The sequence below is a fragment of the Palaemon carinicauda genome, chromosome 4 (genome assembly GCF_036898095.1).
Source record: "Palaemon carinicauda isolate YSFRI2023 chromosome 4, ASM3689809v2, whole genome shotgun sequence".
Classification (NCBI taxonomy): domain Eukaryota; kingdom Metazoa; phylum Arthropoda; class Malacostraca; order Decapoda; family Palaemonidae; genus Palaemon; species Palaemon carinicauda.
Window position 1 is genome coordinate 33,237,866 of NC_090728.1, and position 14,990 is coordinate 33,252,855.

At 36.3% G+C, this 14,990-nt stretch overlaps 3 protein-coding genes across 3 annotated transcripts in view; all 3 read right to left on the reverse strand.

Annotated features, from left to right (window-relative positions):
• Window positions 1–1,043: 1,043 nt before the first annotated feature.
• On the reverse strand, window positions 1,044–5,116 carry LOC137639880 (UDP-glycosyltransferase UGT5-like). The gene is made up of 3 exons (XM_068372142.1): window positions 4,964–5,116; window positions 2,469–3,268; window positions 1,044–2,297 (listed from the first exon to the last, which is right to left on the reverse strand). The coding sequence occupies exons 2-3, from the start codon at window positions 3,068–3,070 to the stop codon at window positions 1,313–1,315; spliced, it is 1,587 nt and encodes a 528-aa protein (XP_068228243.1). The 5' UTR covers window positions 3,071–3,268; window positions 4,964–5,116; the 3' UTR covers window positions 1,044–1,312.
• A 1,926-nt stretch (window positions 5,117–7,042) lies between these two features.
• Window positions 7,043–11,151, reverse strand: LOC137639881 (UDP-glycosyltransferase UGT5-like). Its single transcript, XM_068372143.1, has 3 exons — window positions 10,942–11,151; window positions 8,422–9,219; window positions 7,043–8,250 (listed from the first exon to the last, which is right to left on the reverse strand). The coding sequence occupies exons 2-3, from the start codon at window positions 9,021–9,023 to the stop codon at window positions 7,266–7,268; spliced, it is 1,587 nt and encodes a 528-aa protein (XP_068228244.1). The 5' UTR covers window positions 9,024–9,219; window positions 10,942–11,151; the 3' UTR covers window positions 7,043–7,265.
• A 1,869-nt stretch (window positions 11,152–13,020) lies between these two features.
• Window positions 13,021–14,990, reverse strand: part of LOC137639876 (UDP-glycosyltransferase UGT5-like) — a 2,049-nt gene continuing 79 nt past the window's right edge. Inside the window, exons 1-2 of the mRNA XM_068372139.1 lie at window positions 14,400–14,990; window positions 13,021–14,225 (exon numbers count right to left, since the gene is read on the reverse strand). The exon at window positions 14,400–14,990 is cut by the window's right edge and continues 79 nt beyond it. Of these exons, the coding sequence (XP_068228240.1) occupies window positions 13,241–14,225; window positions 14,400–14,990 (1,576 nt within the window). The 3' untranslated portion in view covers window positions 13,021–13,240. The remainder of the gene's footprint in view (window positions 14,226–14,399) is intronic.

A 14,990-nucleotide genomic window follows, 5' to 3' on the forward strand; every position in this document is an offset into this window, starting at 1 on the left:
GCTGAATCATTATTTAGAGTACCTAAATGTTTAGTTTGTTGTCAAAAATTCCGTTTATCAAGCCCAACGTCTGATTGTCAGTGTAGATTAAATGTAATTTCACATGGACATTTAGTTGGAGAACCGCGGCAAGGCTAATGGGTTTACATAGCTTTGTATGTTTAGTTAACTGGATGGTGTATATACGGACTTGAATAATAATGGATGAGCGATCAAACTATGTGGATGTTATTTATTTCTACTCTTGAACCTAATACTATTCCATACCTTCTTGTACATGGTTGTGATCAAGGCTGTAAAAGGAAATGCTGTGGGCACCCTAATTTCGGTTATTCAGGGAAAATATTTGTCCTTTGTTGTATCCTATACAATTTTAAAAGTATGAAATCATAAATAATAATATTTTTCATTTCTGTAAGTCAACAGGAAAGAATGATTGTATCTTCAGGTGAAAATGTATTTTTCTTACTTTTTTCACCAGAAGTCCTCTCGTGTTAGGGATTGGATGATCACTAAGGTGAACATGAACTTCTTTCTGTGTCAGGTGCATATGTACTGACTCCTCCCATAACAATTATTAAGGTCTCCTTTTATCATCACTTTATAAAAGGAAAATTGCTGTGTAAACATATTACAGAGAAATTTATCTGACGTTTATCAACAAACAAAATATACAATGGGGAAAGGCCAATAATTTGTGTATTTCTTCGACGAAGTCTACTTTCAAGAGGCCTCACAAAATATACTTTTGAATTTATTTTCTTCTTGTATTTATTTAGAAAATGAGTTTCACCCAGACCTTTGTTCAAATTTTGTTTAGACAAAGGTCGTGAGTGGAACAAACCAGGTTTATTATGATAAACATTTGTTTTAAAGTTTATCATAATGAATTTTAAGCAAAAGAAAATACTATCTTTTCTGAAGTCAAAGAATTTCCTAATATCATAGAAAGGAGGAATGATCCTCCTCACTTTTCAACATTTTTCTCATTTTGTTTAAAAATGTTTAAAGGGATAATATTCTTAGGGAAGTGAAATGCAAAATTTATAGATTTGTTTATTATATAATAGTATTTGCAGATATAAAAATAGAATCTTTTAAGCAGTATGAAAGTATGTTCTTTGATGATACAAAAAAATAGAAATGAAGAATGGTTATCATATAGACATTTTCAAAGATTTATGAATGACTGACTGTATCCATAAATGTAAGAAAGTTCAGAATGAAAATGTAATTTTATCAGGTACACATCGCAAGGAATGAGATCAGCTTTCAGATCCATCTCAGTACAGCTATTTCAGCGTACATTCATTTACTCTATATGGAGATGACCTTTGATTGACTTTTGCAATTTCATATATGCTTTCTTGAGAGCAAATAGAAGTGCACAGTACATGAATTTCAGTAGCCATTTCAGACAGAACAGCAGAACAACAGCTGCAAGAGTAAGCACAGCTATTACATCGATCATCATGTACTGATGGATGGACATGTTGGCAGCAGCTGATCTGAGGTGTTGGGCCCCTCCGTGACGGAGGACATGTTCGGTCCAGTAGACAGCTCGGTCCAGTGATGACGTTTCTTGGTCCTTTAATAAGGCTGACCTTATCTTGACCTGATCTCGGTAGGATTGGTTTTCGATGACTGCTGTTATTGCCTCCATGATGGAATGGGAGTTCATGGTCTCCAGAGTGAGCTCTCGGCCAATACCCAGATTAACGACCTGACGTACGTTCAGGTGTTGGTCACTCATTAAGGGAATGCCAACCATGGGCACATTATGGTAAATAGCCTCTTGCATAGACAGCAGTCCTCCATGAGTTAAGAAGGCCCTGACCTTCTCGTGTCCAAGGACATCCTGCTGGGGAAGCCAAGCACGTGTCAAGACGTTTTCCGACAGACCTGCAATAGGAGCTCCTTCCCATTTCCACAGGATGCGATATGGAAGGCGAGCGAAGGCTGACACCAAAGCATTGCGCAGGTCAGCAGGTAATTGGTCACTACGAATCGATGATCCAAGACTGAAGAAAACTACAGGAACAGGAGAAGAGTCCAAGAAGTGTTTCAGCTCTACATCTTGTATTGGGCGTGGATTGCGACAGTGCATGCCACCCACTTCTACAACATTAGGCAGAAGTGGACGTGGGTAGCCTAAGGAGTAGTGGGAGTTGACCAGAACCAGTGAAACGTTCTTCTCTACTTCAGAAAGTGAAACAAATGGATCCTTCAGAAACCTCTGGACGACACCATCCAACCGAGACAGCACAAGACGATTTCGTAGGTATGGTGAGATGAACCTGTTGACAAAAGAAATAAAGGAATAAGATTTATTGTTACAAAAATGATTTGATTTATTCAATCACAACATTATAATTAAATGCCATTGACTGACAAATTGTTTTGATTTTTTAATATCTTGTTACTATAACTTCCGAAATAAATAAAGTGACATTGATATGTGATCTTACCTTACAACTGTATTCAGTGTTCTTTCCCAGAGGTTCATGTGGTCTCCATATGGAAGATACTGGTTGGGGACATATGCAGGATGTTCAGGGTTTCCGAGGAGGTCAGCTGTCCAAGGCGTGAGGCCAGAAGTGGTCACATACATAAAGGGAACCTTGAATTTGTGTACAAGGGCTAATCCACACTCATTCATGAAAGCTGGCAAGAGAATCAAGTCGGGCTTAGTGCGCCATGCATCCTGTACGCCAGGGTCTCTCAAAAAGGCGTCACAGTACTCGGGTAGATGATGGAGAACCTTTTTCATGACTTGGGAGTTGACGTTCTTTCCTCCACTCGCTTCTCTCATCTTGAAGACATCAAATTCCCCCGTCACTTTCTTGATAGAGTTCCAGGCATCAGCGGCCACAAGGTCAGTGAAGGAACGAGAGGCATTGGCAGAGCCGGCGTGTAGGGAGGCAATGGTGACCTGGTGACCTCGCTGTCCAAGGGACTCTGCTAAGGGCGTGACTATGTTCTTGTGAGAAGCAGATCCTAAGGGTAATATTATCAGAACTTTCGAACATTCGCAGGAGAGAACAGTTGCTAGAAGAAGAAGGATCTTCATCTTGGAGTTTTCTTCTATAAAAGTTTTTCTCACAATTTTTGGTCGTTTTCCTCTTGAGATGAATATTGCTCGACTTCAGGTTTGGTTATGCCTTGACCAGAAACCCGTGGTTCCTTTTATACCCCCACCGAAGAGCTCTTCAATCTCTGATACTTAATCAGCGTCATTATTGACGAAGGTATTTTTCGACAGATTTTCCTGGTGGAATACACGACGTGCATTATCAGTTTATTATCCATGCATGAAATTCTTGTTGTTCATAAAACAGAGAAAAAGAAAACCTATATCCATATAAAAACCGATGGAAGAATACACACTGGGAGTTTCCTAGTGACCGGAAATTTGAATCTATTGCCTTTTTTTCATGAGAGATTTTCAGATTATATTATTATAATTATAAGAAATAATCTTACTAATTTCTCGGTAGTATAAATAAAGGGCTCTTGCTCAGTTATAACTCGGCACTGACTGGCCTTCCAAGCCCCAGCGTCTGGTTATATAAACAAAATTCATAAGCATCAATTCTTGGATAAAACGTCAGTTGATTCCAGAAATTGTTATTTAGACCTTTGCTCTTATTATTCCTTCAAAATTTGAGAGTTTGATGTATAGGCCTACACATAATCTTTTAATGTTATTAACCTTTTTAACTGATAAAATATTGGGACTGACTGATTAAATACATGATTCATTTGATAAGTGTTCTACAGGGGACTGGTTATGTAAGCCTATTCCTATATTAAAAAGTGCTTATTTTGAACCTTTTAAAGGAAAATCCGAGATACATCATCATAATATTTCGATATCTTTATATGAACTTATTCTTTCCTAGATGTAACTTTATTCTTCACAGTTATACGACCGAAATTCTGTTATCATTTTGTTCAATGAGACAATTAGCTAATAAAGTCTGATATGATAACCACAGTCCGTATGGAGTAATGACGTATATCGGATGATAGTTCCTCTATAGAATTGTCGCATCTTCTGCCTCAGCTGGGATTCCATTGCTTGCCCTTTTTACAATCTTTTCAGTCCCACGCCCCTTAAAAATTGCCCTTAAATTGAAATATAACAATTTCAACACTAATATTGTTCATTCATGTATGTATGAATTTACATTTTATTTAACCAAGTTTAAATTTAAAAAAAAAAGTATTCTACCGAAGATTAAGAATTTTATTTTTTGTACATGTACCAGCAATGTCAGTCATGATTACGAGGGCAAATCCAATAACATTCTCTTCCATGCATTATGTAAATTAATTTTATCACATTTTTTTTTTCAAATTATATTCCGTCTGATACACGAAACTGTTTTATGCCGCAAAGGAATTTATTTTATCAGATCCTTGCTAAAAAGAATATTTTTTTATGATTTTTTCACTACTGAAATCTCAGTAAAACTTTTTAAACTACATAGATGTTAATAGTACTAAAACACTTTGTAACAATAGTGAAGGTTTTCAATTAATAAAAGGGTAATCGACTTTAAAATCTGAAAATCACCAAAAAGCGTAAAACTTATCGCTAAGGCTATAAAAAGTATAAAAATTTTTGGAACCGAATAAAATAACTACTAGGAATTTAGATGTCAAATTCATAATTAATAATATAAACACTATATTTATATAGCCCCTACTAATAAGCAAAGATATGATAAAAATGCACAACAAAGAAGGAGTTTAGCGGCAAAATACGGAAATATTGGACAAGAAAAATTTATCAGTAAAAATTAGATGAATATCAAATTATGGCAGAAAAGAAGTATTATCTAAAGAATATCAAATTATGACAGAAAAGAAGGATTAATTATTATGAGGCAACAGAAAGGCTCAAGGATATATCATAGTTACCTTAACCGTAACTGCCTTGAATGTGCTTGGTACTCACCGTGTCAATCAAAGCACGAAAACTGTGATTATGGCAAATGCAGAATAACTTCTTGTCTATACTGATGAGAAATGTATTGGATCCGGAAGAGCGCATTAACAAATAATATGATGCGTAATGTCAAAATATAATAGTAAAACCAAGAAGGTGCTCCTCTAATTAAAGGCTCGAGATATTCTCTGATGGTTCGGACACTAGCTAAGTCTTGTTCAGAATCTGGTCTCCTCTGTCGTTACTCGACCACTTCAGGTTTTGAAGAATTTAAAAAGGAGGAGGAGTCAAGTCAAATTGTTCAACATCCTTTAACAGCTGCAGGAAGGACACTTTAAAGTACCAAGGATTTAATGAAGCAAACCATCTCTAAAATTTGCAGGTCCTTCTTTTCACCGTAATAAATAGTAAAAATATTAATAGATAAAAAGTCATAAGTGAATTCTACTTATGATTGGAATTTATATTCAGCATATAAAGATTACAATAAAGGAAATTCGTGTGATCAATTTAACCCCTTCATTGCTCTCTTATAAGGATCAACTACTTACTTGATGATGACAGATCACCAAATTTGACTTCCTTTTTATTCAATGTTCAAGTGTCACTTGAAAGTTCTATTTTCGAAGGGTCTTTTTAGTTGCGCAGATCACAACAATTTTTCAGGAGAATCTTTCATTTCCGGAAACAAGCACCAAAATTGGAACACATACTGCTTTGGAATCACTCTTTTGAAAAAGACCCTATAGCCCCATAAAAATTCAAGATGGCTGCCATTTTTCCACGATGGATGTTATTGAATATACTGAAATATTACATTTTGAAATAAATTCCTAAATACTTCTATTTGGATGACCTCATTGTCAATTTCTAATCTTTTCGCTATGTAGAATCCGGATTTTAGAACTTACTGGCTTTCTTGTATCAATAGAGCAGATAAATCAACGCTTAACCAGGACACACCGGATGGCACCACTGCTGTGAAACTCAGTCTGAGGTTCAGTATCAGCTGAATAATTATTCAAAGTACCTAAATGTTTAGTATATTGTCACAAATTCTGTTTAATAAGCCCAAAATCTGTTTGTCACTGTAGATTAAATATAATTCCACACAGATATTTAGTTAGAGAGCCGAGACAAGGCTAAATGGCTTTACGTAGCTTTGTATGTTTAGATAACTGGATGTTGTATATACGGACTTGAATGATAATGGATGAGCAATCAAACTATGTGGATGTTATTTATTTCTACTCTTGAACCTAATACTATTCCATACCTTCTCGTGCATGGTTGTGATCAAGGTGGCAAAAGGATAAATGATCGGCTTTATAAGAATTGTTTAAGGAAATGCTGTGCGAAACCTAATCTAGATTATTCAGGGAAAATATTTGTCCTTTATCATATCCTACACAATTTCAAAAGTATAATATCATAGATAATGAGATTTTTCATTTCTCTAAGTCAACAGAATGATTGTATCTTGTGGATAAAAGAGAATTTTTTTTTTCAATTTTCTCACCAGAGGTCGTCTCGTGTTAGATATTGGGATAATCACTAAGGGGAATATGAACTTCTTTCTCTCTATTAGGTGCATGTGTACTGACTCGTCCCATGAAAACTATTAAGTTTTCCTTTCATCGTCACTTTAACTATATGAAAGGGAAATTGTAGTGTAAACATATTACAGAGAAATGTACCTTACGTTTATTAACTAACACAATATACAAAGGGGATAGGCCAATAATGAGTTTATTTCCTAGACGAAGTCTTCACTTTCTAGAGGCCTAACGAAATATACTTTTGAATATATTTTCATCTTATATTCATTTCCTAAAATTTTGTTTAGACAAAGGTCGCGAGTAGAACTAACCAGGTTCATCAATTGTTTATCATAATGAATTTCAAACCAAAAAAAAAATACTCTTTTCTGTAATATCAGGAAAATGAGGAATGATCCTCCTCATGTTTCAATATTTCCTCATTTTGTTTAGAGAATTTTTAAAAGGTATATATAGTTATATGGAATTGAAAAACGAAATTTATAGATTTGTTTATTTATATAATAGGTTTTTGCAGATATAAAAATAGAATCTCTTGAGCGGTATAAAAGTATGTTCTTTGATGATAATATAAATATAGAAATGAAGACTGATTATCATATAGACATTTTCAAAGATTTATGAATGAATGATTGTATCCATAACTGGGAGAAAGTTGAGAATGAAAATGTTATTTTATCAGGTACACATTGCAAGGAATAAGATCAGCTTTCAGATCAATCTCAGTACAGCTATTTAAAGCGTACACTCATTTACTCTATATGGAGATGACCTTTGATTGACTTTTGCAACTTTGTAGATGCTTTCTTGATAGCAAATAGAAGTGCACAGTACAAGAATTTCAGTAGCCATTTCAGACAGAACAGTAGAACAACAGCTGCAAGAGTAAGTACAGCTATTACATCGATCATCATGTACTGATGGATGGACATGTTGGCAGCAGCTGATCTGAGGTGTTGGGCCCCTCCGTGACGGAGGACGTGTTCGGTCCAGTAGACAGCTCGGTCCAGTGATGACGTTTCTTGGTCCTTTAATAAGGCTGACCTTATCTTGACCTGATCTTGGTAGGACTGGTTTTCGATGACTGCTGTTATTGCCTCCATGATGGAATGGGAGTTCATGGTCTCCAGAGTGAGCTCTCGGCCAATACCCAGATTAACGACCTGACGTACATTGAGGTGTTGGTCACTCATTAAGGGAATGCCAACCATGGGCACATTATGGTAAATAGCCTCTTGCATAGACAGCAGTCCACCATGAGTTAAGAAGGCCCTCACCTTCTCGTGTCCAAGGACATCCTGCTGGGGAAGCCAAGCACGTGTCAGGACGTTTTCCGACAGACCTGCAATATGAGCTCCTTCCCATTTCCACAGGATGCGATATGGAAGGCGAGCGAAGGCTGACACTAAAGCATTGCGCAGGTCAGCAGGTAATTGGTCACTACGAATCGATGATCCAAGACTGAAGAAAACTACAGGAACAGGAGACGAGTCCAAGAAATGTTTCAGCTCTACGTCTTGTATTGGGCGTGGATTGCGACAGTGCATGCCACCTACTTCAACAACATTAGGCAGCAGTGGGCGTGGGTAGCCTAAGGAGTAGTGCGAGTTGACCAGAACCAGTGAAACGTTCTTCTCTACTTCAGAAAGTGAAACAAATGGATCCTTCAGAAACCTCTGGACGACACCATCCAACCGAGACATTACAAGACGATTTCGTAGGTATGGTGAGATGAACCTGTTGACAAAAGAAATAAAGGAATAAGATTCATTGTTACAGAAATGCTTTGATTTATTCAATCACAATACTATAATTAAATGCCATTGACTGACAAATTGTTTTGATTCTTTAATATCTTATTACTATAACTTCAGAAATAAATAAAGTGACATTGATATGTGATCTTACCTTACAACTGTGTTCAGTGTTCTTTCCCAGAGGTTCATGTGGTCTCCATATGGAAGATACTGGTTGGGGACATATGCCGGATGTTCAGGGTTTCCGAGGAGGTCAGCTGTCCAAGGCGTAAGGCCAGAAGTGGTCACATACATAAAGGGAACCTTGAATTTGTGTACAAGGGCTAATCCACACTCATTCATGAAAGCTGGCAAGAGAATCAAGTCGGGCTTAGTGCGCCATGCATCCTGTACGCCAGGGTCTCTCAAAAAGGCGTCACAGTACTCGGGTAGATGATGGAGAACCTTTTTCATGACTTGGGAGTTGACGTTCTTTCCTCCACTCGCTTCTCTCATCTTGAAGACATCAAATTCGCCCGTCACTTTCTTGATAGAGTTCCAGGCATCAGCAGCCACAAGATCAGTGAAGGAACGAGAGGCGTTGGCAGAGCCGGCGTGTAGGGAGGCAACGGTGACCTGGTGACCTCGCCGCCCAAGGGACTCTGCTAAGGGCGTGATGATGTTCTTGTGGGAAGCAGATCCTAAGGGTAATATCATCAGAACTTTCGAACATTCGCAGGAGAGAACAGTTGCTAGAAGAAGAAGGATCTTCATCTTGGAGTTTTTTCTATAAAATTTTTTCTCACAATTTTTGTCGTTTTCCTCTTGAGATGGTTATTGCTCGACTTCAGGTTTGGTTATGCCTTGACCAGAAACCCGTGGTTCCTTTTATACCCCCACCGAAGAGCTCGTCAATCTCTGATACCTAATCAGCGTCATTATTAAGGAAGGTATTTTTCGACAGATTTTCCTGTTAGAATATACGACGTGCATTATCAGTTTATTATCCATGCCTGTAATTCTTGTTCATAAAACAGAGAAAAAGACAACCTACTTCCATATAAAAACCGATGGAAGAATACACACTTTGGGAGTTTTTCAGTGACAGAAAATTTGAATCTATTGCCTTGTTTTTATGAGAGATTCAGATTATATTTTTATAATTATAAGAAATAATCTTACTAATTTCTCCGTAGTATAAATAAAGGGTTCTTGCTCAATTATAACTCATCACTGAATAGCCTTCTAAGCCCCAGCGTCTGGTTATATGAACCAAATATATAAACAAAATTCATAAGCATCAATTCTAGGATAAAACGTCAGTTGATTTCAGAAATTGTTATCTAGACCTTTTCTCTTATTATTCCTTCAAAATTTGAGAGTTTGATGTGTAGGCCTAAACATAATCTTTTAAGGTTATTAACCTTTTTTACTGATAAAATATTAGGACTGACTGATTAAATACATGATTCATTTGATAAGTGTTCTATAGAGGACTGGTTATGTAAGCCTATTCCTGTATAAAAAAGTGTTTATATTGAGCTTTTTTATAGGAAAACCGAGATACATCATCATAATATCTCGATATCTATCTTTATATGAGTTTATTCTTTCCCAGATATAACTTTATTCTTCACAGTTATACGACCGAAATTCTGTTATTTTGTTTAATGAGATAATAATCTAACAAAGTCTGATGTGATAACCACAGTCCGTAGGGAGTGATGACTTATATCGGATGATAGTTCCTCTATAGAATTGTCGCATTTTCTGCCTCAACTGGAATTCCATTGGTTGCCCTTTTTACAATCTTTTCAGTTTCCCGTCCCTTAAAAATTGCCCTTAAATTGAAATATAACGATTTCAACACTAATATTGTTCATGCATATATGTATAATTTTACAGTTTTATTTAACCAAGTTTAAATTAAAAAAAAAGTATTCTACCGAAGATTAAGAACTTTATTTTTTGTATAAGTACCAGCAATGTCAGTCACGCAACTTGGCATGATTACCAGGGCAAATCCAAAAATATTCTCTTCCCATGAATTATATAAATTAATTTTATCACAATTTTTTTTTAAATTTATATTCCGTCTGATACACGAAACTGTTTTATGCCGCAAAGGAATTTATTTTATCAGATCCTTGCTAAAATGAATATTTTTTTTAATGATCTTTTCACTACTGAAATCTCAGTAAAACGTTTTAAACTACATAGATGTTAATAGTATTAAAACACTTTGTAACAATAGTGAAGGTTTTCAATTAATAAAAGGGTAATCGACTTTAAAATCTGAAAATCACCAAAAAGCGTAAAATATATCGCTAAGGCTATAAAACGTATAAACATTTTTGGAACCGAATAAAATAACTAGTAGGAGTTTAGATGTCAAATTCATAATCAATATTATAAATAATCTATATTTATATAGCCCCTACTAATAAGCAAAGATATGATAAAAATGCACAACAAAGAAGGAGTTTAGCGGCAAAATACGGAAATATTGGACAAGAAAAATTTATCAGTAAAAATTAAATGAATATCAAATTATGGCAGAAAAGAAGGATTATCTAAAGAATATCAAATTATGACAGAAAAGAAGGATTAATTATTATGAGGCAACAGAAAGGCTCAAGGATATATCATAGTTACCATAACCGTAACTGCCTTGAATGTGCTTGGTACTCACCGTGTCAATCAAAGCACGAAAACTGTGATTATGGCAAATGCAGAATAACTTCTTGTCTATACTGATGAGAAATGTATTGGATCCGGAAGAGCGCCTTAACAAATAATATGACGCGTAATGTCAAAATATAATAGTAAAACCAAGAAGGTGCTCCTCTAAGTTTTAAAGGCTCGAGATATTCTCTGATGGTTCGGGCACTAGCAAAGTCTTGTTCAGAATCTGGTCTCTCTGTCGTTACTCGACCACTTCAGGTTTTGAAGAATTTAAAAAGAGGAGGAGTCAAGTCAAATTGTTCAACATCCTTTAAGAGTTGCAGGAAGGACACTTTAAAGTACCAAGCATTTAATGAAACAAACCATCTCTAAAATTTACAGGTTCTTCTTTTCACCGTAATAAATAGTAAAAATATAAATAGATAAAAAGTCATAAGTGAATTCTACTTATGATTGGAATTTATATTCAGCATATAAAGATTACAATAAAGGAAATTCGTGTGATCAATTTAACCCCTTCATTGATCTCTTATAAGGATCAACTACTTTCTTGAAAATGACAGATCACCAAATTTGACTTCCTTTTTATTCAATGTTCAAGTGTCACTTGAAAGTTCTATTTTCGAAGGGCCTTTTTAGTTGCGCAGATCACAACAATTTTTTCAGGAGAATCTTTCATTTCCAGAAACAAGCACCAAAATTGGCACACATACTGCTTTGGAATCACTCTTTTGAAAAAGACCCTATAGCCCCATAAAAATTCAAGATGGCTGCCATTTTTCACGATGGATGTCATTGAATATACTGAAATATTACATTTTGAAATAAATTCACAAATACTTTAATATTTGGATGATCTCAGTGTCAATTTCTAATCTTTTCGCTATGTAGAACCCGAATTTTAGAACTTACTGGCTTTCTTGTATCAATAGAGCAGATAAATCAACGCTTAATCAGAACACACCGGATGGCACCACTGCTGTGAAACTCAGTCTGAGGTTCAGTATCAGCTGGATGATTATTCGAAGTACCTAAATGTTTAGTATATTGCCACAAATTCTGTTTAATAAGCCCAAAATCTGTTTGTTACTGTAGATTAAATATAATTCCAATAGATATTTATTTAGAGAGCCGAGACAAGGCTAAATAGCTTTACGTAGCTTTGTATGTTTAGATAACTGGATGTTGTATATAGGGACTTGAATAATAATGGATGAGCAATCAAACTATGTGGATGTTATTTATTTCTACTTTTGAACCTAATACTATTCCATACCTTCTCGTGCATGGTTGTGATCAAGGTGGCAAAAGGATAAATGATCGGCTTTATAAGAAGTGTTTAAGGAAATCCTATGGGAAAACTAATCTAGATTATTCAGGGAAAATATTTGTCCTTTATCATATCCTACACAATTTCAAAAGTAGGATATCGTAGATAATGAGAATTTTCATTTTTCTAAGTCAACAGAATGATTTTATCTTGTGGATAAAAGAGATTTTTTTTCAATTCTCTCACCAGAGGTCGTCTCGTGTTAGATATTGGGATAATCATTAAGGGGAATATGAACTTCTTTCTCTGTATTAGGTGCATATGTACTGAATCCTCCCATAAAAATTACTAAGTTTTCCTTTCATCATCACTTTAACTATATGAAAGGGAAATTGCAGTGTAAACATACTACGGAGAAATGTACCTTGCGTTTATTAACTAACACAATATACAAAGGGGATAGGCCAATAATGAATTTATTTCCCAGACGAAGTCTTCACTTTCTAGAGGCCTCAAGAAATATACTTTTGAATATATTTTCATCTTATATTCATTTCCTAAAATTTTATTTAGACAAAGGTCGTGAGTAGAACTAAGCAGGTTCATCAATTGTTTATCATAATGAATTTCAAACCAAAAGAAATACTCTTTTCTGTAATATCATGAAAATGAGGAATGATCCTCTTCATGTTTCAATATTTCCTCATTTTGTTTAGAGAATTTTTAAAAGGTATATATAGTTATATGGAATTGAAAAACGAAATTTATAGATTTGTTTATTCATATAATAGGTTTTTGCAGATATAAAAATAGAATCTCTTAAGCAGTATAAAGGTATGTTCTTTGATGATAATATAAATATAGAAATGAAGAATGATTATCATATAGACATTTTCAAAGATTTATGAATGAATGATTGTATCCATAACAGGGAGAAAGTTGAGAATGAAAATGTTATTATATCAGGTACACATTGCAAGGAATAAGATCAGCTTTCAGATCAATCTCAGTACAGCTATTTAAAGCGTACACTCATTTACTCTATATGGAGATGACCTTTGATTGACTTTTGCAACTTTGTAGATGCTTTCTTGAGAGCAAATAGAAGTGCACAGTACAAGAATTTCAGTAGCCATTTCAGACAGAACAGTAGAACAACAGCTGCAAGAGTAAGTACAGCTATTACATCGATCATCATGTACTGATGGATGGACATGTTGGCAGCAGCTGATCTGAGGTGTTGGGCCCCTCCGTGACGGAGGACGTGTTCGGTCCAGTAGACAGCTCGGTCCAGTGATGACGTTTCTTGGTCCTTTAATAAGGCTGACCTTATCTTGACCTGATCTCTGTAGGACTGGTTTTCGATGACTGCTGTTATTGCCTCCATGATGGAATGGGAGTTCATGGTCTCCAGAGTGAGCTCTCGGCCAATACCCAGATTAACGACCTGACGTACATTCAGGTGTTGGTCACTCATTAAGGGAATACCAACCATGGGCACATTATGGTAAATAGCCTCTTGCATAGACAGCAGTCCGCCATGAGTTAAGAAGGCCCTCACCTTCTCGTGTCCAAGGACATCCTGCTGGGGAAGCCAAGCACGTGTCAAGACGTTTGCCGACAGACCTGCAATAGGAGCTCCTTCCCATTTCCATAGGATGCGATATGGAAGGCGAGCGAAGGCTGACACCAAAGCATTGCGCAGGTCAGCAGGTAATTGTTCACTACGAATCGATGATCCAAGACTGAAGAAAACTACAGGAACAGGAGACGAGTCCAAGAAATTTTTCAGCTCTACATCTTGTATTGGGCGTGGATTGCGACAGTGCATGCCACCCACTTCAACAACATTAGGCAGCAGTGGGCGTGGGTAGCCTAAGGAGTAGTGGGAGTTGACCAGAACTAGTGAAACGTTCTTCTCTACTTCAGAAAGTGAAACAAATGGATCCTTCAGAAACCTCTGTACGACACCATCCAACCGAGATAGCACAAGACGATTTCGTAAGTATGGTGTGATGAACCTGTTGGCAAAAGAAATATTGGTATAAGCTTAGTTTGTTGCTGAAATGTTGTGATTTATTCAATAAGAATACTAAAAATTTTTGCAATTAACTGATAAATTATTCTGATTCTTTAACATTTTGCAACTATAACTTAAAAAATACATATAAAGTGACACTGATATATAATCTTACCTGACAATTGTGTTCAGTGTTCTTTCCCAGAGGTTCATGTGGTCTCCATATGGAAGATATTGGTTGGGGACATATGCCGGATGTTCAGGGTTTCCGAGGAGGTCAGCTGTCCAAGGCGTAAGCCCAGAAGTGGTCACATACATAAAGGGTACCTTGAATTTGTGTACAAGGGCTAATCCACACTCATTCATGAAAGCTGGCAAGAGAATCAAGTCAGGCTTAGTGCGCCATGCATCCTGTACCCCAGGGTCTCTCAAAAAGGCGTCACAGTACTCGGGTAGATGATGGAGAACCTTTTTCATGACTTGGGAGTTGACGTTCTTTCCTCCACTCGCTTCTCTCATCTTGAAGACATCAAATTCCCCCGTCACTTTCTTGATAGAGTTCCAGGCATCAGCGGCCACAAGATCAGTGAAGGAACGAGAGGCGTTGGCAGAGCCGGCGTGTAGGAAGGCAACGGTCACCTGGTGACCTCGCCGCCCAAGGGACTCTGCTAAGGGCGTGATGATATTCTTGTGGGAAGCAGATCCTAAGGGTAATATCATCAAAACTTTCGAACATTCGCTAAAGGAAAGAGCAGTTGCTAAAAGA